Genomic DNA, 24437 nt, shown 5'->3' with positions numbered 1-24437 from the left:
TTCACACATCCCCTGATTTCCACTCTGTTTTGTTGCATTACAATTTGGAAATGGATTTAACTTGCCTACCATTTAATGTACACAAGTTGTTTAGCAGTGTCAAGGTGAGGATATTTTTACTGGGCTACAAAGTAAACTGGCACTTGTTAGTTCCATAAGTATTTATCTCCCTCAGTATTTTGTAGAAATGCTGTTTGCAACTATCACAACTCCGTCTTGTGGAAAAATACAGATTTTATGCATGTTGGTCTTTCAGTGTTTATCCATTCTCATTTGCAAAATGGCCTCAACTCTGTCAGGTTGGATGGAGACTATTGTTCTACAGCAACTTTCAAGTCTTCCTGCAAATTCTCCACAGCATGCTAAGAACCTATTCTGATTCTTGTTTCTGAACCACTTCAGTGGTACCTTGTCTGTCTGCTTAGGATTATAGTTCTGGTCAAAAGTCAACCTCTACTCCGATCCCAGATCCCCTGCAGATGGAAGCAGGTTTTCTTTCAAATTGGTGCAATCTATCTTGCCTTTAGTCCTCACCAGTTTCCCAGTCTTGCCAAGGAAAACCATTCTGCTACTATGTTGGTGTTCTCGGATGTTTTGAGTGTACTTTTTGGCATAGTTCGCCAATTTGAGAAGAACTCATTCAAATTTCAAAACTGGATTCATTATCGATGGTTATGATCAGAACTGTTTTAAGTATGACTATGGTGTGCAACCTGTAAATATATTCAGTCCAGACTTGTACGCATTGGCTTCCGTCTATGAAGAAAATGTTTTTAGCTTTTTGTAACCTTTCTTCATATTCCCATCCTGCCTGGGTTACTTGCATAGGAGATGCAATATGCTGTGTTTCATTTGTCGGTAGCTTTAACTAAGCCCCCTGCATGTTTTACTGATTTGGTTTTTTGATGGTCAAAGGTATGTGTAGAGGGGGATATCAACAATTTCTAAAGTAATTTTCCCTACTGTCAGTCAAACAGTTTATTAAATTTTCCCCTGAACATGCCCACCCCCTTGGTTATCTTTCCTCATGTTGAATCTGGCAGTTCTGTTCTCAGAAACAGCAAAGCTGCTTGGAGGAAGCTCTGCCTACTTACTGATTTTAGATTAAATTTCTGCTTGTTGCCTTTGGATTGCTTTTTCTCTCCAAAGGAGAAGTAATCCTTGTCTTCCTAAAATAACTAAAGCTCTGAACATAAAGGAAAGGTATTTCCGATCTTCCTTTCCATAGGCTCCCTTCTCAATGCTCTTGGTTCCAGTGGGACCTGCAACAAAGAGGGATTGACAAAAACATGTTTGGGCAGGTGGATGAGGGAGTCCATGTTAGTTCCTGTAGGCCATCAGAAACACACCCCTCTATTCTTTCCAACTCCAACTGCCATTCATGTCTCTGATACTGTAGAGGAGAGATACTTTTGTTATTCATTATCTAATACATTAATTATGGTCGCAAAGAAGAGATGGAGGAGATTTCTTCTGAAGCCTGTCTCCTGGCTTTTGTGGAACACCCTTCAGCTGACTCTGAGTGGAATTTCACATACGTGTTGCCTTGAACATCTGAAGGAATTTGCACGTTAAGACACCATGGCCTTTTCTCTCAGTTTTGTTTTTCAAGTAATGAGATCACAAGATGCTTGTTTACATATTTTGATCATTTCTAGAAAGTAGATGATTTGAGAGGCAGGATGTATAACTTGGAGAGAGGAATCAAGAGCTATTTTGCGAAAGAGTTGAAGACACAATTGTATCAAAGCTATTCCATATGAAGGGGTACATGCATACCTGGATTTGGATTAATTTGTGTGTCTGCCTGTTAAACACCAATACGTGATTTGTTATTTAAATACAGCATTTATCATAAAATTCCTAAAGCAGAGAATGACTCCAAGAGGTACATTCACATGTGGAGGGATATTATCTTTTCTTGCAGATCAGAAGTACATATTCCTGCAATTTCAGTGCAGTTTGGTGTGATACTTGAAGCATTCTGCCGTGGAAGCATTGCTCACATGAAAGTACTTTCTAAACAGGTATTTGCTATTTGAAAATCCTTACCTTCATGTTAGTTTTATACTTCTGCTTATGAAAACAACATGATGCAACTTATTTCAAGCAAGCCATGCTCATTCACATGGCTCAAGTTGTGCTCCCAAGTATATGTAAGGTTAATGGCTCCTGTTGGGCTCTGTTGGGTATTTTTCACCTCTGCATCCCATAATTGTGGAATAGCACTAAGCAGAACTAACTCCCGTGTTCCTCAAAAAACATCTGATGGAGGAAAATTTAAGTATTTGCATAATCAATGACACCATCCTTAGAGTCTCTGTTATGACATGTCAGTAATATTCATCTCATGGAAGAAACTTTGATGAATGGCAGCCACTTTATGTGTCGGCTGCTGTTCCTGACAAGATGCACATATCACAAGATGAAAGACTACATCAGTGGTGAAATTATGTTTTTTGTCATTGTAAGGAAATTGGTGAATATAGTACTTTTAGATGTTACTGCTGGTTTTCCTCTACAGACACAATTTAATTCAGTAGCACGTTACAATGTCTGTATTGAAAAGGAGAATTATTTAGCTTTGGGATACTTACAAATACTCTTTTTTCTTTATTTTTTTCAAAAATAAATGTGCTTTTTATTTAAGCAAACTCTTTAAAAGTAATGGGTGTCTTTGGGTTATTTCAAATGTAGGCATTGAGGGCTGTGACATTTTTGGGGTGTTTGAAAGGAAGTGCATGTCAATGCAATCAAAGAAGGGGCAAAAAAATCCCAACTGTGCAAACACGGAAGAAATTCAAAGTAGAAATACTTCAAAAAGTTCCTGTTTGTCCAGCATGGGTTGCAGTTTGTTCCCTTGTTGCTGATGTTTGCACAGCTCCTGGAATTGTGGAAATAGAAGGAGCCTTTGGTTTTGACAGATGGCTGACCTGACAGGTCTCTCTGGCCTCTTTTCCATAATCAAACCCCTTACAGCTTCCTCAGGATCCTGCCTTGTATAAACCAGCTCATCCATAAAAAAAAAGTTTCAGCATTGGGAGAAACTACTATTGTACTTTTTAATGTTTTACTTTTGTGAGTGACATCAAGTTATTTCTCACTCACGATAACTTATGATAGGTTAACCCTATCATGCCGTTTTCTTAGCAAAGTTTGTTTGGGGGGGGGGGGGGCTTTGCCATCTTCTGAGGCTGAGAGATTGTGACTTGTTGAGGGTCACACACAGGATTTCCATGCTTGAATTAGGAATTGAACCTTGGTCTCCAGAGTCGTAGTCTAGCACTCAAACCACTACACCATGCATGGTCCCTATTGCTTTGCCTAAACACTCAGTTTTGATGGTTGTACTAAAATCAAGATAATATCTTGTTCTGTTGGCTCAGGCCTGAACCTGAAAGGGCTCTCTGCCTTTCAGATATTCAAGACAGCTGAATATTTTGGAATGTGTAAAGCTGTTTCACTGGGAATGCTTGACTGCTGGAAATAAGGAGAAAGCCTTGGTTCATCAAGCCTTCCAGTTTGTGGACAAGTCCCTTATATATGCTTATTAGGAAATTCCAAAATGAAATGCTTACCTTACTAGGAATGGGACTTTTTCTGCCAGAATTTTGAAACTGTCCAAGGGGTATTTTCTTTAACTCTCATCTAAGCTGGTATGGTATTTTAGTTCCATAGTGTCACATTATTGCATTACTGCAGAGTTCACATTGAATTGGATCTATAAAGCAGATGTTTGATAGCATTGCTCCCACAAACACTTTAATGGGTGTGAGGTGTTTTTAAATTACACGAAACACTGACATTCACATTGAGATATGAAAATAACCCAGAAGAAGGTTGTTTTCACTGCCTCGGAAAGGAGTGCCTTATAACTATTACTTTACCCCCCCCCCCCCATGAGAAAATACCCACCTACCACTTTGATTATCAATTTTTCACTACACAAAGATTTAGATATTCATGGTTTGCGTATTTATTTCAGGTAGAAGCACTGAATAAGATGAAAACACTGAATAATTTAATAAAACTGAATGCCATGAAGCAAAGCCGAGCTAAAGGAAAAGAAGCAATGCACACCTGTTTAAAACAAAGAGTGTACAAAGAAGCCCTTTCTGATCTCCAATCCCCTCTGAATCCTTCTGTTTTACTTTCAGAACTGTAGTAAGTGATGTGGTTTTCTGCTTCCCTATATGCTATAGCTCTTAGGTGGAAACAGACAAACAGAAGGCTCTTGCTCTTTGACTTCTGTTGGTTGTCTTGCTCAACAGACATGTTGGCACAAAATACAGTATTTCTTCATGTGACTGACGCTCCCTCTTGCTTCAACCTAGCTATGTAAGCAAATATCTGCCTTCCAAAGTTTAAGATATTAGTTTGAGTTTGGACAGAAGACATTTGTGACTGAATCTTCAGTGTACTGTCCTACACTCCAATAATAATAATGTGCCGCCTTTAAATTAACAGTTTCTTGCTCTGTATGCACATGCACATGTGCTTAAAGACTATGTGGCAGCATCTCTCTTTCACTACAGTATTTCATTATAATATGATTTGGATGAGTATTTCTTAAGGAATCTGATATAAGGAACGGGCCATATGTTTTGTCTGTGTGCCATGCCTTCACATATTTATGCCCATTGACTACAATTGCGTCTTTCTTTTCTCAAAGCTCACTGTGAACCAACAGCCAATAGCTTGCAAATGGGTCACCACTTTGAGTAGACACTCATCTGGATAACCTTTTAAACATAGAATTAAGTAAAAATTGGCTGCTCTTTTATAACAAATATAAAATGTATTTTCTGAGTAAATATGGATCACCATTCCATTCCTTGAATTTGGTGGTTGCCAGATATAGAGCCAAGATCTATGCAACATGACAATTTGCCAGCGCTGGTGGTATTGTAGCAGCGAAATGAAAGTTTTGAAAGGCGTTTGTCCAAGTGATTGAATTTTCTTATGGAATTACCTTCAGAGTTATTCTATGCTGCTACATTTTTGTGGCTAGTTAATCTTCTTACATAGCTCACCAGTAATTATTTGTTATACTTTGTTCTAGTGTGGAGAAATGTAAATACATGGACTCTAAAATGAAGCCTTTGTGGATAGTGTACAATAACAAAGTATTTGGTGGAGATTTGGTGGTGATCATGTTTAAAAATGGAGATGGTAAGGAAACAAAATAATTTTATTTTCTAAGGTCACTATTTTCATCTCATCCTCAATATGTACTCCAATATTTTGATACAGCACCTCATTGATTGATGAACAATGGTGCATTTGGGCATTTCCATTATTTCAGTACAACTTGTGTCCAGAAGCAGTCTGGAAAGGAAATGGAGTTTCTTACTGACTTCAGCTAAACATTCGTACGTAGGAGATTAAAAACCTTCCCTTTCATGTATTGATATTATCACAGTTCACATAATATTGTTTGGTCTTTTAAACCCTTTAATTCAAATTACTTAGCAGCTATGTTTTAAAAATGAAATTGTATCTTCCTTCCTTACAGATCTACGGCAAGACATGTTGACGCTTCAGATGTTACGCCTGATGGATTTACTTTGGAAGGAGGCTGGTCTAGATCTACGGTAAGACATCCTATAGTTACACATTTTCAGTGTTCTGTTGTTTTGAAAGTGTATATTTAGGCTGTGAGCATATCAGATCCTGTGTATAAATGACAACAAATACTCAAAGTCTCCTTCAGACTAGTGTTTGGCTTTTATTTTAAAAATTACTTATTTTTGATATTGGTGGTGTATAGTCAATGTCTATCTTACCTCCAGCTTTTGTTTAAATAATCACTTGTGACATTACATTCTGAGCCAGGCATATTATTATGTAGAACAGTGGTTCCCAGCCTTTGGTCCTCCAGCTATTTTGGACTTCAACTCCCAGAAATCCCAGCCAGTTTACCAGCTGTTAGGAATTGTGGGAGCTGAAGTCCAAAACACCTGGAGGCCCAAAGGTTGGGAAGCACTGGTGTAGAACCTATCTTGAATATTCTGCATCCTATTAGTGACCAAAACAAACTTAATATCCAAGGCAGCTCAGATGTTATCGTTTTATATTCCATCTTACGGTTGTCACATTAACTCAGATTGTTCCCTTGCTTTGAGCTAAATGAAGAAGTCCCAGTTTTCCAGATTTTTGGATCACAGTGCAAACATGATTTCAGAAAGACCTTGCACAGTGTTGTGTCTGTGAAAGACTTGAATATTGTAGTGCAAAGACATTATTCATTGGCCTAGCTTTTCTTGAGTCAGTCAGCCATCATGTGTTTGTGATATAGGAACAAAATACGTAGAGATGTGACTTCATTACAGTTGCTTCATCTGCAAAGTACTTATTGCCAGACCACTAGGATAGTAAACATCTACTGAAGATCACAAGTTAATTGCTTTGCATAGGCATGTTGGAGGCTGTCGGGCATAAAAATATAAATCCACTCTACATTACCTCAGTGACCAATTTACTCCATCTATTAACTTCTGCCAGGATGTTTCCAGTTACTCAGTTTGCTTGAGCACTGAATTTAACAGGTAGCTAGCTGTATGAATTTGCCTTAACCGAAAAGCTTGAGACCAGAACTGTTTTGTATTTTAGATTTGTTTCTCAAACTTTGGACTATACGTATTTGCATATAATGACATATTTTGGAGCTGAGGCCCAAGTCCAACCATGAAATTAATGCATGTTTCATGTGCTTTTTATACATATAGTTTGAAGGTAATTGTATACTCGGTGTTTTTAATATTTTTTGTGCATTAACCAATAGAATAGTTTGAATTTTTGAATTCCAGATGAGGAATGTTCTACCTGTATTAAATAAAACTTTGGTTTCTAAACTAATAAACAAAACTTGTGCACTACAATGTTGAGATAGGTGTCACATGTTCCAGATTTCATATTGGTATAGTGTGTGTTGCCATAAACAACATTGTCAGTGACCCCATGTTTTAGTGTGAAGTCTTTAGTTCTGGGAGTATGGGAGACTCTTAGTCAGACTATCAATATAATATTTTTCTCCCCTATTGTAATCTTCCTTAAAACATCAACCAGATCTTGAAACCACTATAACTAAAAATATTGCTCTTGGGTATGGGGTGAAAATGCAAATTGCCTTTCTTTCTTGAAAGAAAAGAAGAAAGAATAAATATGCTTGTGTTATATGTCATTAATAGTCATCATAAAATCGAATGAGTGTTTTGTTCTTCATTAGCACTGTGTTCACTTATATTCATTTTGCTATATGTAGTAAATTCAAATCATACAAAATGCTTTCCTAGCCATTTGTCTCCCACCTTTCCTTACCTACCTTTCCTCAGATTAAAAAATTGCTTATTTTTAAATAATATACTTAATAATTATTGCGCTCTATAATTGTACAAATTGTGCAAAGCTTCAAAGATGATTTCATTGTTGCGGTGTGTGCTGTTGTGTAAGAATAGAAAATGTATTTCTGACACACCAGGTGGTAAACTTGAGCTCATCTCTAAAATATTTTTTGTGGGAGTCAAATAAACCAGAATGAACTCTCGCATACAGCAGTAGCCCACACAGATAAGAGAGACATTTGTAAACAAGTGACCCATCAAGCAAATATGCTCCATGAGAAGGTTCTCTTCAATAGTGTCTCTGATATCAGAAGAATTTAAAAGAAGATAGATTTGTTCAGGAAGTATATTATTTCTTCAGGATAAACAAATGTGCACTCATTTGCTCCGAAGTTAAATATTGTTTTACCATCTCTTTGGAAACAGGAAAAATATTTGGAGATCGTTTTTTCAGATTTTACAAATAAGATGATGGCTCTTGCCAAGAGTTAGGGAAGGGTCTCCCGATTTGACAGCTGTGAAAAAAATCTTGAATTCTCTCTTTCTGCCTCCCTAGTGGAGGGTCAAGGGTGGGGCCTATAAATCAAGCCCAGCCCACACACCTCGCTTGGCAATCAGCAGTGAATCTGACTTTATTAGAAACAGTTTCTCTGATTCGCCCTTATCTGAGGTTTCCTTCAGGAAATGGGAGAGGATGAGGCTGTGCAAAGGTTACGTACAAAACCTCTCAGGAAATGGAGTGAAGAAATGGGCTGAAATCAGCTTCAGCAGAGACTTTGGTGCATATTTTTATACATACATCCATCAAAGACTTCTATACATATGTTTATACATGCAAAAATGTATAAACAGAGTTAACTCAGATAGCACCTGCAGTGGTTACTCAATCTGGCTTTTCTCCAGGTTGTGCTACAGAGACCTTGACGAGTCTGCTCCTACTCAGTCAAGCTTTTGTCACTCAACGATGGAGATGTGAGAGAATTCAGAAGCCTTAAACACTCTTGCAGTAGGATTTCTCCATTTTAAAAAAAGATTCTTACCCAAATCTTTTGGAAACCCTATTTGATTGCTCAAATAGTATTGACACTGTTCTTGGTCAGAAATATGGAAAGCATACAGTTGTCTAGTCTCCCAAGGGAAACAAGCAGATCAGAATGTGCAAGCCACCCAATAATGATTGAAATTTTGCACTTTTTAAAAATCTGCTGAGAGAATTATAGAGCTGGAAGAGACCAAAAAGGCCATCCAGTCCAACCCCCTACAATGCAGGAACACACAATCAAAGCAGAAATAGATTACAGTCTCCAATAATTCTCCCTCTAAAATTTCCAATGAAGAATTTTTTTTAAGATATGGCATTTCATGGATACTATCCACCTACATGCTTTTGCCTATTTTAAAAATCATGTTGAGTAACCAAAAGAGTATTTGTATCATCCTTCACTATAAAAAATATATATTAAATGTTCCCACAAATAAATGCGGTGTGACCTGGCCTCCAAATAGTGGTGACACTTTCTGATAATAACTTGAACACAGGAGTGGGTATTGAGAGCCAGCATGGGGTAGTGGTTTGAGCACTGGACTATGACTGGGAGATCAGGTTTCAAATGCCCACTTAGCCATGTGAGCCCACTGAGTGACTCTGGGCAAGTGCCATTCTTTCAACCTTAGAGGAACAAAAAGGCAAACCTCTTCTGAACAAAACTTGCTAAGGAAAATCTATGAAAAGGTCTCCATAACTAAGAGATGACTTGAGGGCTCATAACAAAGGGAGATAGATAACTACACTGAAACTGAGGATCGAAGTGTTCTTGGCCACGTTTTTATTTATATTTTATTTAAAATTTAAATAAATAAATTTAAGCCTTAGTCATTTCTTAATCAGTGGCAATTAGCTAGAGGAGAACTAATTTAATTGTTATTGTGTGCCCTCAAGTTATTGCTTAGTTATGGTGACTTTATCATGGTTTTTTCTTAACAAGTTTGTTCAGAGGAGGTTTTGCCTTCCTGGTAAATTAATGACCGTTTTTGTTTGCTCAGCACAAGCACACTCCATAAACATAGCAGAAGAAACTCTTGAAAACAGCAGGAATTCTATGATTATTGGTGACCGATAGTGACTTCATCATAGAGACTTGGAGGTGGCTACTTATGGAGTGCTGTGAGACTTGGAAAACAATTTAAGGAGGGGAAATGTTTAATGCTCTAAGACAGTGGTTCCCAACATTTGGGCTTCTAGGTGTTTTGGACTTCAGCTTCTAGAAATCCCAGCCAGTTTACCAGCTGTTAGGAACTGTGGGGGCTGAGGTCCAAAACACCTGGAGGACCAAAGGTTGGGAACCACTGCTCTAAGAAAAGTTTATTGTGATTAATTGATGCTCAGTTAAGCCAATTGCTTCCCCATGGTAAGAAAGGGACTGCTTTTCTGACCTGCTTTTCATGGTAACTAATTATTTTCTCCACTTTAATGAACTGACATCCCAATATTAAACCTACCACTTTAGAAAGTTGCTTTAAGTTCACTTCCCCGCCTTAGTTTGAATTAATTGCTCCTTTAATTTTTTGCCAGTTTGCCAGTGCCAACTTTAGATATAGGTTGCCAAACTTTGATCACTGTTTTGCTTTCTGCATCATCATCCAAATTTTGTTTTGTTATATTCCTCTGCATGGATTTGGAGGCCAATCTTTAACACTATACAGCTTTGAAAGTTTGTTGCTAGAGGTTTCTCACTAAATATCAGCAGCAAACCACATCTTTGATCTCTGAATAGAGATTATTCCACTGAATTTTGGCAGAAGGTGTTGTTGTTTTTTTAGATGAAACAACATAAACTACTTTCTACACTCAAGGCTTTGAGCAAGAAAATCATGTACCAAATTGTGATCTGCATTGTAACATATTCAGTTAGCTGTGCTTGTGTTCCGATGCACTGCTCCAGATGTTTTCATATCTGAAAATGATTGCTACGTATTAATCTGTTAACTATGTGTATTCATAAAATTATGTAAATTTGGTGCTTATGTGAAGCATATGACTATCATAAATAATGAGATTTCTGATGTACTGTAAATAAGAATTTGCATTTTTAAGAGGATGTGGTAGGGTAAGAAAATGTTTTGTGATTCAATGAATGGAAAGCTACAGCCACCAATACCAGGGAAGAACAGTACAAACCCTATCAAATAAAAATACTTAATTAGGACTCATTCAACTGTAACCATTGGGAAATAGCATGAATTGAGTCACTATTAACTGGATGAAAATACTACAGAGTTTGGAAATGCTGGAAAATCCCATCCCACCCACCCCCCCCCCCCCCTCCAAGTATCCCTCAGCCGGTATTGTTGTTTGCTTACTTTGGTAATTTACTCCTGACTTGATTTTTTCCTCCCTATCTTCCCCCTCAACCCATAAAGCCATGTGTCAATGTATCCACTATGGAGGTTGCTTTAAAAAGATGTGACCATGGAAGCAAAAGAGCTATCTATTATCTTTGCAAAACATAATTATTTGCTTAAAGATTTATTCAAACATAGCAAAAGTACCAAACCACACTACACAGTTTGGACGGATAAGATATTATCTGTATCTAAAGAACATTAGAAAAGTTATGCAGATGTTACCCTGCTGTAACAGAGAAATTGTAGTCATTTCCAGGCTGGCCTATAGATCAGTAGTAGTCTTTATATAGTGCTTTGATTGGGGTAAAAGGATTGCACTGACAGATGTGAAAGATGAGGTTGAGGTGGACAGGGCCCCAAGGATTTGTCCCCAGCTTGACTCCTGTCAAACTGTCTTTCTGAGGAGGATGTTTTGTCCCTCCAGTTGTGAGCAGGACTATCCTCTGGGGGCTGAGCTGCTTTCATCATTGCCTGTGTTTGAAGAGGAAGTTGTTGGAAGTGTGCCCAGTGCAGATGGCAAGCAAGTGGGTTGGAATGTCACAAAGCACAGCCAGCAGCGGCAGCATGCTTTTAACCCAGCAAAACCTGCCATGTCGTGGCCAGGACTCCAAAAGCACTCAATGGCAGCAGGGGTTGCAGAGGTGTGGGCGCTGGGTATAAGTTCCTGAACACAGGATGTGACTCGGGACACTTTTAATTGCATGGGGAAATGTTGAACAGAATAATAATAATGATAATGGTTAATTTTTTACCCGTCTCTCCTTGTGGCTGGAGGCATGGTTAAAACAACGTGGCAAAACACAACACTATTGAAATACATATAACACGCAGGTTGAAATTCACAAGTTAAAATTGAATAGAAGAAGTCTTAAAAGATAAATGAGAGCAAATGCAAAGCAAATGAGACATACACCAGACATGGATATTTTCATGGAGTAGAAATTTTGTATGTGTCAACTCTACTCCCCATTTACTGTTTAACGCTTTCTGTATCTTCGTTAGATATACATAAATTATAGTTCAGAGCTACTCTGAGGGAAGGTTTCTGGACTGTCTCTGTGCCATTAACAGATGGTTCCTGGTCTATTTTCAAGAAAGAAAGAAAGAAAGAAAGAAAGAAAGAAAGAAAGAGAGAGAGAGAGAGAGAGAGAGAGAGAGAGAGAGAGAGAGAGAGAGAGAGAGAGAGAGAGAGAGAGAGAGAGAAAGAAAGAAAGAAAGAAAGAAAGAAAGAAAGAAAGAAAGAAAGAAAGAAAGAAAGAAAGAAAGAAAGAAAGAAAGAAAGAGGACACAAGTACAGAGCTTGTCCCTGCCATATTGGAAAATAATAATTGTTCATTTTCCCAGATCAGATCTCCAGAGAAGCACAGCTATATATTGTGGAAATTAAATATGGAACTAAAAGTGGACTTGGCTGACCTGTCAAACCAGGCATGGGCAAACTTCGGCCCTCCACGTGTTTTGGACTACAACTCCCACAATTCCTAACAGCCAATAGGCTGTTAGGAATTATAGGAGTTGTAGTCCAAAACCATTGGAGAGCTGAAGTTTGCCCATGTCTGTGTCATGCCAATTAGATTTGGCTGATTTTTAAAAATATGCGCCAGACACTTGTTTTAAACAAATTGTTTGTGAGGTATTTATAAATATTTCAGCAGTTTTTTTCTTTGATCAGTAGGCATTTAGTATTGTTTTATTGTCACGTTATCTTAATATTTTTCCAATTGTCCACAAAGTTTATCTAAACAATTTCAGAATATACTCTGCTCTGACTTTTTTTAAAATCTATTTCCAAATTCAAATAGCCTCCTTGGAATAATCCATGGAAGATGCCTGGTCTTAAATCAGTGGTTCTTAACCTGTGGGTCCCCAGATGTTTTGGCCTTCAACTCTCAGAAATCCTAACGGCTGGTAAAGTGACCAGGATTTCTGGGAGTTGTAGGCCGAAACACCTGGGGATGTACAGGTTGAGAACCACCATCCTTAATGAACACAATTGAAGAATTAACACCCAGTGGAAAGATCTAATCCCAAAACTAGAGAACCCATTCCATTCTACTTCCAAATGAATCCAATATCTTGTATAATATAATATAATAATAACACAATATAATATAATAATAACTTTATTTTTCTATCCCACCTTCATCTCCCCAGCAGGGACTTAGGGCAGCTAACACAGGGCCAAGCCCAAAAACAAATAATAAACAAAGTAAAATACATGCAAAAACAGCATCTTCACAACAACACTTTCATCAGTCTATTCTAAATTTCACAGCTTTGGCATGGTCTCCCTCATGGGCCAGTGAACAACTGGTGCACTTGAAACTAAGTCCAATGCTTGGTGGACTTTAAGATGAGAAAATCCAATCAGTTGTGAACAGTACACATGCATGTACACTTTGCTCACATTATTCAAAAGTGGCAATTGGATAATGATCTCAGCTTGCTGCTTCTGTGAATATATTACAGGAAATCTCTTCGGTGGATGAGAACTGATTGCTCTATTTTTCAAATACATTTTCCTCCTCAAAACTGGTAGTGGTTTAGAAGAAAGGAAATAGCACCACCTGTTGACAAATTTCAAAAAGTTCATGGCAGTGAATTTTCTTCATTTCTTCCTTTAAAGGGTGCTGAACTATGTTCAAATTTTGACTTACTTAATACTTGAAAGCTTGTCTCTCTGGTTATCCTATTGCTTGTTGATGCATCTCTTTAAATATATCTCTATGACTAATGTATAATCTTTATTTTCCTAGAATGTTGCCTTATGGTTGTTTAGCAACAGGAGATCTTTCTGGCTTAATTGAGGTGATTTCTGCATCTGAGACTATTGCAGACATTCAACTAAACAGCAGTAATGTTGCTGCTACCGCTGCATTCAATAAAGATGCTCTTTTAAACTGGCTCAAAGAATACAACTCGGGGTAAGCTGTTACATCCTCCTTAGTTTACTGTCGAACTTCCAAGTTTAAATGTCAGTTGGAGGATGTTAAAGATGGGCTGACTGACTGATCTGTCATGCATGCTGTGGCTGTAGATTTTGTGCCTTGTCCAAGCATTGAAAAACATGGCCCTTGAGAGAACTCTAAGTCTACAATTCTAGGTTTCCGTAATTCTCTTATTAACCCTTATTGAGAGCCAATGGGGTGCATAGCATTGGACTATGACTCTGGTGATAAGGGTTCAAAACTTCATTCAACCATGAAAACCCATTGGACAACCTTGGGCAAGTCACATACGCTCAGCCTCAGAGAAATAATACATCTTATGACTGGTTTGTCTTAGGGTTGTCATCAATCAGAAATGATACCAAAGGCACACAATAACAACAAAGACCTTAGAATAAGACCTATTGAACACAGAATTTACTTCTGAGGAGTTATTCCCTGTTAAAGCTTTCCCTGTTCATGTGTATGTACAGTCAGGGTTTTTCCACACAGCGAAAAAGTCTGCTTCCACCCGGGTTTAAAAAACCTGGGTTGGGGCAGACTGTAGTCCGCACACTAGCCGCAAAAACCCATGCTTTTTCCACTGGGTGTCCAGATGTCTTCCCGGTATCTTCCGGAAGAACACCCAGACACCCAGATTTCACCTCACTTTCTGTCCCTGTGACAACTTTGAAAAATTTGGCTTGTTGTGGAAACAAGGATTGGTGATAAACCTTCAGTGGAGACACCTTTTCCCCATGATAACTCATCCAGGAATGAATTTCTCTTCCTAGAAGTAGATTTCTCTCACTTACTATTGTCTCACACCTGTTTGTAACTACCATATGAGTCATGTCGGATGTTTGTAACCGGGGACTGCCTGTATTTAAAAGGAACCGTTGGATGGACAGTTATAGATTTGTGAGATATTCTTGCTGTGAAATAAATGTGTAACCATTTTAGAAGTTGGGAGGTTCCCATAAACACACTATATAGCAATCTTACAATATTTCATTAATTAATAGCTTGAAATGGTTCTAAGGCAGCTTATGCATTTTAAAGATATGTTAATTTGATTAGGAGCTTTTAGTAATCATCCCAATTCATTTTCCTCCAATTTAGAGATGACTTGGATCGAGCCATTGAAGCATTTACATTATCTTGTGCTGGCTACTGTGTAGCTACTTACGTGCTGGGCATAGGAGACAGACATAGTGACAATATCATGGTCAGGAAAAATGGTCAGGTAAGGGCAAACATAAGGTATTTCTTATTACAGAGGTTTGGAAGAAAACTTACCCATGTCATGTTTTAAATTAAATATGTTTAATAGTGTTAAAGATTTTAGAACAAACCCATTATGAATTGGTTTCCTAGTGTCACTAATTTTTTGCAACCTTTCTCTAGCTCTTTCATATAGATTTTGGGCATATTCTTGGAAATTTCAAATCAAAATTTGGAATTAAAAGGGAACGAGTGCCTTTCATCCTCACCTATGATTTTATTCATGTCATTCAGCAAGGGAAAACTGGAAATACTGAAAAATTTGGTCGGTAAGTACTACTCGATTAGTTCTGTTCCTTGGTCTTATAGGAGTTTTATCAAGCAGTAAAATAAAATAAAATTATAATTATAAACAAAATTACACTGTTCCAATATTATCTTAGTGCTAAAAGATAGAGATAGAAAGCATGCAGAACTCTTACTGTTGTTTTACTGCAAATCCCAGCATTCCCTCATCATTAACTAGCTAGAAATGTTGGATTTATTTGATTCCTTTATTTATATCCTGCCTTTTCCCACAAAGCTGGAGCTCAAGCTGGTTTATGAGGGGAGAAAAACAAGAGTAAAAACACATAGAACTAAAAATACGCTTGAAGTCGTTTTGAACTAAAATTATTTAAAATGTTGAAAAATAAAGGTAGAAAAGCAGCCTAAAAACCCTTTTTTGATAAAATAGCCAGTTCCCAAAGAGTGTTGAAATAAAAAGTCTGGAGGTCTTTCAAACCATCTAATTATAGTTTGTTTGTTTGTTTGTTTGTTTATTAACAGTATTTATATTCTGCCCTTCTTACCCCGAAGGGTACTCAGGGCAGATCACATATCTGGCAAACATTCAATGCCATTTATACACTGACAAGACAGCCAATTGTACATAGATAGAGGTATAGGCTTTTCCCATCTTAGGCATCTTGGAGGCTTGTTCTCGGTTCCGCTCCATTTCCCTGCCAAAGAGCTTTATTCATAAACTTCCTCCTTGATTGAATCACCAGCATTTTATGGCATTTCCTTAATACATCCCCACTTTTAAGCAGTACCTATTTATCTACTCACATTTTGCTTTCAAACTGCTAGGTAGACAGTAGCTGGGCTACAGGCCAGGAACTCACCCTGACCCGTGCTTTGAACTGTCAATCTTTTGCTTGATAAGATATATTGCATCTGGTAGTTTAATTTGCTGTTCTAAAGCACGGCCCCTAAATATAGCATTATGATTTTGTTTTAACTGCCATGACAATTTCATGTGGATTTGCAGTTTAAGGCAAGGCATTAAGAAATCTATGCTGGAGAGCTCTAGTGCCTTCCTAAATTGTAGGACCCAGTATTCCATAGGAAGTTGCCATTGGCAGTTAGAGTGGAATCATAACACTACAAACATATGCTAATGCTGTCACTTGCACTGACATTTGTGCTTATGTATCATATCAAAGCACCACAGAGTTAGCTCTCTTAATACTATTAGAGTCTTGCTGCAGCTATAAACTGTAGCAATTAAGTTCCACCTTCTTTTTGAAAACTATATCTGTGTTTGCTTTGGTCATAATGCCACTGAATCACAAGAATTGCAAGAGAAACTAATATTGTCAAGGGAAACAGAGTTTTGTGCCTAGATAGTGAAACATTATTTAACTATCAGGGTTCAAGGGCATCTTCAGGAGAGAGGAGTTGTTACAGACCTGTGTTATTTTACAAGGTCAGGGAGAGAACAGGATACTTTGGGTTATAAAAGCCACCTGGCTGAAAGAAAATTCTTTCTTTGGAGATATAGGTCAGCTTGATTCTACTTTTATTTTCCAAACTTGCACCGAGAATATTTATAAAGTATTTATAAAGTATTTATTATTTACTTCATATATTAATACTTAGTTTTTATTTTTCCAACTGTTCCTGGGCCCCAATATTAAATATAAATCATGTTATTAGTGTTACCATATGTACTGGATTATTTTATACTGTTTTAATTCTTTTGCTACAAGTGTTATTATTGTGTATTACTTTGATTTTTGATGTGTTTGTATTATTTTGATGTGTTTGATGTGTTTGCATTGAACATTTGCCCTTTTTCTGTATGTAAACCGCCCCGAGTCCCTTCTGGGAGAGGGCGGTCTAGAAATAAAATTTGGTGGTGGTGGTGGTGGTGGTTGTTGTTGTTGTTGTTGTTGTTGTGTTTTGAAACCCTGAAAATACATGGAAGCACATTTAGATGTGTATGAAATGCATATAGAAAATTGTCAACTTGGAATATTCATTCTTATCACTAGAGGGCAGGTCAATATTTTGTTTTTCCAGTCATAGTTGATAGGCGGAACCTTTTCCATTCTGTGAAACTTTCACTTTCTGGAAGGACTTCTTGGAGATTTTTGCTGCAGCCTAACTTCTGATTTGGAAAAGCCTTTACCTTGTGCTCCAGTTGCTGTTGCACTATAACCTGTGTAACAAGTTAGACCTGTTCTTTTACGTGAGCTACAAAATGCCCATAAACCACAAGTTACCCATTTGCTTTTTGGCTATGTTAATTTGCTTAGGAGCTCTGGATTATTATATTCGGCTCTCTGCCTTCTAGCAACCAGCACAGCAATGCTTCAATATGATCTGTTGCTAGGTAAAACAAAAAGCAAACAATTTGCAAGCAAATTCTTTCTCAGAATAAATAACCTGTAGCGGCTGTTTTGTTCCATGTCTATTTGCAAAGTAATATAAAACGGGAGCAGAGGGTGAGTTTAAAATGCCATATAATATTAGCAGATAAGTCCTGTTCATGGAACTGAACTAGATCAGGCCCACTTCTGGTTGCCCTCTTTTTACAATGTGTGTGCTTTTGTGGTTGTTAAGGTTTCGCCAATGTTGTGAAGAAGCATACTTGATTCTGCGAAGACATGGGAACCTCTTTATCACTCTCTTTGCACTGATGTTAACTGCTGGGCTTCCAGAACTAACCTCTGTTAAAGACATCCAGTATCTGAAGGTAAACCATGATTGTGAAACTCAGAGATCTTTGCATTTTCTGTCTCTTTTGTTGTCGCTATTATGTACTGCCAAGCTGCTTTCAAATTATGGGAACACTATGAATGAAAGACCTTGAAGAGATCTGTTATTAATAGCCCTGTTCAGGTCTTGCAAACTCAGGGCTGCAGTTTTCTTTATTGCAGGAGAGGCAAAGTGGGGGTGGACCTCTTCATCCCAGAGATTCATGTTCCAAAATCTTTCATCCTAAAACTTACTTTCAAGCCTCTGGTCATTTGTTTCTCAAGTCGTATTCATATTCCTTATCTTCAGATTCCTTTTGATTATATAATGTATCTAATAGCCACATTAGAATTACACGGAGGGAAAAATGGTTGAAATACTGTACACAGAAGGAAGGAAGCACCCAGTGCAACCTATGGGCTGTATGTCAGCTCCCAATTTCAATGTGTTTCCTCCTTCAGCACTACTGTTCTCCACCATAGCAAGGATGGGCTGAGTGTAGTTCATGGAATCATGTTGTCCCCAGTGATTAAAAATGCAATTTTAAAGTTTTGCACCAAAATGTTTGCCATGTTCTTGGGCCTTTGGACCATTTAAGCCTCAGGAGAGATGTTCTTTAAAACAGGAATTTAAAAAGGAGTGACTTCTAATCACTTTCTGTTGCTAAAAGGAAAAGTCTTGCTTAAAACAAGGCATACAGGGAGTTCAGGATTAGAAAGCCTGGCCCCTCAGGCTTCCATAGTTGCCCCATGCCCTCAGTACTTATATCCACCCCCACTAAAAAAGAGTAGTCCCTCACGCCTTTAGGAAGCATGGAAATTAATATCACCCAAGGAGAGGTAAATATTTATTTTCTGCAAAACGAGAAGTAACTGGTAGTCACTGTTGATTTTTAAAAGATGCTTCCTGACCTGGTGTAACTCCCACTCCCCAGTCTATAAGACAGTGTTTCTCAAATTGTGCTCCATCAGGTGTTTTGGACTTCCAACTCCCAGAAATCCCAGCCAGTTTACCAGCTGTTAGGAATTACGGGAGTTCAAAACATCAGGAGGAACACCATTTGAGAAACTCTGCTATAGCGCATGGGGTGTGGGCTTTTTAAAGTTTAAAAGTGCGAGCTTGGATATGTGGTCCACGGCAGTGTGTGTACGTGTGCTCCCAAATCTTTAGAATTTGCCTACAAGTTGAAGTTGAATCCAGATAAGACAGAGGTCCTCCTGGTCAGTTGCAAGGCCGAACAGGGTATATGGTTACAGGCTGTGCTGGATGAGGTTGCACGCCCTCTGAAGGCACAGTTTACAGTTGGGGTCTCCTCCTGGACTCATCGCTGAGTCTGGAACCCCTGGTTTTGGCGGTGGCCAGGGGGGCCTTCGCACAACTCAAACGTGCGTGCCAACTGTGCCCATACCTTGGGAAGCCTGACTTGGCCACAGTGGTCCACACTCTTGTTACATCTCATTTGGACTATTGCAATGCGCTCTATGTGAGGTTGCCTTCAAAGACTGTTTGGAAGCTAGAACTAGTCCAACGTTCCGCAGCCAGGTTACTAACCGGAGCACCATTCAGGGAGCATACAACTCCTCTGTTGAAGCAGCTCCACTGGCTGGCTGTTAGCTTCAGGGCACAATTTAAAGTGCTGGTTTTGGTCTACAAAACCTTAAACAGCTCTGGTCCAACTTACCTCTCCTAACGTACCTCCTCCTACGAGCTGTCCCACAGATTAAGATCTTCAAGTGAGGCCCTGCTCTCGGTCCCGCTGCCGTCACAGGTTCAGTTGGCGGGGACTAGAGACAGGGCTTTTTCAGTGGTGGCTACGCAGCTGTGGAACTCCTTGCCAAGGGAGATTAGGGAAGCCCCCTTACTCATGTCTTTTAGGAAGCAGTTGAAGACCTGGATGTGGGACCAAGCCTTTGGCCCATCCCAGGATATGGGTTGATATGATCTGACCGATTCTTTGGATTAATATGAAGTTGAACACAGACTGGCTCTGACTTTTGGCTCAATTCTCCTGCCCCTGCTATAACGGTCACATGGTTTTTATTGTTTTTATTGGATTTGGATATCGGCTTTTAATTATGTTTTACGACTGTTTGGTTTGTCTACATTTTGTATTATATGTAGCATCTAATTCTGCCACTGTGTAAGACCGCTCTGGGTCCCCTGGGGGAGAAGAGTGATATCTAAATTAAATAAATAAATAAATACTTCTATTGCAAGGAGTAGGATGTGATGATTGGATTAAATAGGTGAAGGGGAAACCTGAAGAGTGTGGATTTCATAAAATACCTTTCCACCCACATTGAACAGGGGTGGGCAAAATTCACCCCTCCTGGGGTGTTTTTGTGGCTTTGGAGGCCTCTAGGAATTTTTTAAACCCCAAAATATCCTTTGGGGATGTAAGAGGCACTTTTGCCACAGATTGGATCCAAATATCCCTTTTTTTCTCAAACAGATATAGATCAGACGTGACTTCCACTCTCTCTTTTGAAAAAAAGCCTTTCTTACAGCCCTAGAGAGTGTTGAGGGATGGTTCTGGCAAGTGGTGAGATGGAGTGCAATATAATTATAGTAAATAAATAAATATAAATTTTTGCCAAATAAAACAAACGGGGTTTGGTGGTGGATGGCAGGGTGCAGCCCCCAAGATCTCTCAGGGAGTAATGTGCCCCCTAACCTCCCACAGTTACCCAGCCCTGTTCTAGGACACGAGCCCTCCATGAGTGTTGATTCTTCTTGAAAGGAAGACACAGGGCCCTGCTTCATTGTCTTAAAATCAGAAGTGAATTTCTGGCTTTGTAAACAGGGGAGCTAAAAGCTACACTTTTTGGCAGGAAGTAGATCTCACTGAGTCCCAGGAGTTAAAACTGTTCCCACAGGAGTTGCCTATTTCTGTCCTAAATGATTGTTTTCTTAGTAAGTGTAATTCCCAGTTGCCCACACATTTCTTAAGGACAGCTGCTGGCAACATGCAAATAATGTGATATTTTTGTACCTCTGTTATAGCAAATATTGCTTTCCATTGTGTTTCTATTACATTATTGTTTCGTGTGTTAAAAGAATAGCAGTCCATGGCTAGTGGGCCAGTTGCAGACAATTAAGAAAAAGTGAATATGTTGGGAATTCAAGGGAAATAATTGTCTTGTCAAATACTATTTTTGTTCCTAGGATTCCCTTGCCTTAGGAAAGAATGATGAAGAAGCACTAAAGCAATTTAAGCAGAAATTTGATGAAGCACTCAGAGAAAGCTGGACCACTAAAGTGAACTGGATGGCACACACTGTTCGGAAGGACTACCGATCCTAGATGGTTTATAAATTTGCACTAAGCTGAATGTTACCCTGACAATAAAGTGTTTAAAGGGAGAGAACACACCTGAGGTAATTGCCTGAGCGATTCCTGATTATTTTGCACTCTGCTTTGGCATGCTTTCATGATATTTTGTAAAATTAGCAGATGTCCTCAGTAAAATCACTTCTGCTGACTTTGCACGCAGAAAGCTATTACTAAGCTTTTATATTATTATTTTGATACATTGAGAAGCTGTAAATATTGGGGATTTTTAAAAAATGTTTAAGCAGCATACTCTAACGTTGTGTGGATCGTTAGAGACTTCTTGGACTGATTGCTAAACAGTGTCAGAGATTTGGGGATGTCTGTAATGTCTCTAAAAAATGAACATTGTTTTGTGTGTGTATGTGTGTGTGTGTGTGTGTGTGTGTGTGTGTGTGTGTGTATATATATATATATATATATATATATATATATATATATATATATATATATATACTGTCATTGACAGATTTGTTCTACTGGAAATAACTGCCAGATTATTGTATAGCCAAAAGCTGCTTATTGTCTTGAACTGCTACTAGAAAAACAGAAATTTCTACATAATGGGAAATGTATTTTAAAAAACAGATCATTTTGTTCAAGTGCTCAGTGTTGATGTAAATGTCTTAAATTTGACCACAGTGTGAATTGTCTTTGTGTATTTTGAATATCTTTTGTTTAGAAGATTTCATGAAGTTGTCTTGATGGTTTTCCAGTGATATCCATAACAATTTGTGTGCTTCACATAAACTGTTTAATATATGTAAATGGAAAACCTATGCTTGAACACTTACCAGGCAGCTACATCGCCAAACAAGAAAAACTGGATGTTAAAGTCAAGAGATGTGTGATTACATTTTAAAATATGCTATAGTGCAAACATTTTTAAATGAAAGGGCTCCAAATTGGAGTCAGATCGGTTATTTACAGTGTTCCTAAATTACCTGCAGTGATGTTTGTCTTGTCCAGATTTGTGTTCAACCTAAGATTACTGATGGAGAAAACTGGATTTATCCTAACTTATAAAATATGGTACCATATGTTAAGGTGCTCAATACATGAGCAATTCAAATTAGAAGTGCAATAGGAGCTGCTGGCTGAAGATGTAACATGAAATGTTTTGAAACAGTGGCAAGATGGACATCTAGCTACTGCTTGCTCTCCAAAGAACACTGATAGATCTTAGTTTTCATGATTCAATAAAAGTAATTATATATGAAGTTACTTTGGGATCAAATCAATGATTTTAAACACATTGCATTAAAGACTACTTTGGCTATTTTGCTTTGTCTAAGGTATGTGTGAGTGTTTCTGCAGTGGGCAGCTTATGGCCTTCCTGAGGATATTAAACAGCATATCCCATCATTCTTAGCCATCATACCCAATGGTAAGGAATGGGAATTGTTGTCCGTACAATGTCTGGAAAAGGACCACATGTCTCCAGTTCTACTGAAAAGTGCACTATATATGGATGGATGTAATTCTCTGACTGATCTACTGTCAAGTTGAGGATCAATAATCCATTAAAAGGTCAAATGTGATAGGCAATATATCATATATTTGAATTTGATCTCTCGCTTGTATCGCTTGTGTTATATTCTACTGGCATTGCATTTTGAAGCATTCTGCCCTTTCAAAACTCAGACCTGTCAATTTTCAGATATTATTCTGTAAATCTTGTTTTCAGTTTGTGTGTGTTCACTGTCTTTTCTGTACCTCGGTGGACTGTTGCAGCTTTTCATTGCACTTGAAACTAATGAAACAGAAATCAAACTAATGAGTAAAATTGTATTTTTAATTTGGAGTCCATTTGTTTGTATTCCCATTTGTTTTAGTAATTGAAATTGAGAGCACTAACTCGTTTAGTTTTTCATTAAGCTATTAAATTGATTGTATACCCCTGTTGTCACAGTTTGCATATCATAGCATTCCATTGAAGTCCATTCTGTTTGAGAGCCTACTGCCCTTTAACATTACGTTGCCTTCAAAAGGTAATGAAAAGAAACCAGCTGATAAGAACTGTTCTGCCAACTCTTACAAGCCTCAATGTGATACTACACTGTAGGTTCACTCAATAATAACCGTGCTATTCAATTAAAAGTATATCTTTGGCTGTAGTTCCACTTTCCTCATCCAGACACAAAGCAAATCTAGAAACGAAACAAGGAGATACCATCTGAGCACTGAAAGGCTTTATGGATCTGGCTCACTTGTTTAGCTCTAGGAGATGGTTATCCCCAAACTATGTAAACACAGGCAACCTTCCTTGGTCAACACAAAAGTATAATTTGTGCTGTCTTCTGTCAGGGTGAACTCACAATAAAAATCATTGACATTCTGATTTTTAATATGTTTATTCCATATGATCTCATGAGACAGCATTACTTCTCCTGTTTAGCTAGATGTTGCTAGTCAAATAGTTCAGATCTAAAGAGTTTGGAAGGTTGCTTTTTTTAACTCTGCCGTCTACACTAATAGGAGCCCAATCAACTGCTGCTCTTCAAGAAACGTATTTTTCCTTTTTATATATTTTTATAAATAAATTATTTTATACTTGTTAGAACCCTTTCAGAAATTGATTTCAAGTTTTTAAAAATCTTTATATAAGAAATATCCAGTATGTTTCAGGCATGTTTCAGGAACCTTCTCCTAGAGAAACATCAAAAAGATTATCACAAAGCAATGTTATGTCATCTCAAAGCTGAAGGACTGTAATATTGTATCAGAGGTTATGATGCATAACTTTATGTTGGCAAAGCTACATCACTGGCATGATACACAGTTGTGCTACAAAATTACAATCGTGCACTAGAACACAGCAGAAACTGGCATGTTGTATATTGCAACCATTGTACAACAGCAGTATTGCTGGCTCTGTAGCCATGGCATAACTATAAGTAACCTCTGGGTTGCAAACAAGATTGGTTCTCATAATCTCTGAGGATGCCTACCATATATGTGGGTGAAACGTCAGGAGAGAACGCTTCTGGAGCATGGCCATACAGCCCGGAAGACACAACAACCCAAGATTGGTTCTATAAGCACATTCTTACGCTGAATTTGTATGTTAGTCAGAACAGGTACTTTGGTATGTAAGTCAGGTGCATCTATGCTATAGAATGAATGCAGCTTGACATTTGTAACTGCCCTGGCTCAACGCTATGGAATCCTGGGGGCTATAGTT

The 24437-nt window shown here is 38.1% G+C and overlaps 1 protein-coding gene across 4 annotated transcripts in view; it reads left to right on the top strand.

The window, feature by feature from the left end:
• Positions 1-23156, top strand: part of pik3cb (phosphatidylinositol-4,5-bisphosphate 3-kinase catalytic subunit beta) — a 104839-nt gene extending 81683 nt beyond the window's left edge. For all 4 annotated transcript variants that reach the window (XM_062976548.1, XM_008106297.3, XM_008106298.3 and 1 more), the window contains exons 16-24: positions 1928-2027; positions 3986-4164; positions 5063-5172; positions 5516-5594; positions 13505-13672; positions 14798-14921; positions 15083-15228; positions 17789-17921; positions 21089-23156. In XM_062976548.1, coding sequence (XP_062832618.1) covers positions 1928-2027; positions 3986-4164; positions 5063-5172; positions 5516-5594; positions 13505-13672; positions 14798-14921; positions 15083-15228; positions 17789-17921; positions 21089-21226 — 1177 coding nt within the window. In that variant the 3' untranslated portion in view covers positions 21227-23156. The remainder of the gene's footprint in view (positions 1-1927; positions 2028-3985; positions 4165-5062; positions 5173-5515; positions 5595-13504; positions 13673-14797; positions 14922-15082; positions 15229-17788; positions 17922-21088) is intronic.
• Positions 23157-24437: the final 1281 nt, after the last annotated feature.

The sequence above is a fragment of the Anolis carolinensis genome, chromosome 3 (assembly GCF_035594765.1).
Source record: "Anolis carolinensis isolate JA03-04 chromosome 3, rAnoCar3.1.pri, whole genome shotgun sequence".
Lineage (NCBI taxonomy): Eukaryota > Metazoa > Chordata > Lepidosauria > Squamata > Dactyloidae > Anolis > Anolis carolinensis.
The sequence above is the reverse complement of the archived record's forward strand: the minus strand, read 5'-3'. Positions and strand labels throughout refer to the sequence as shown.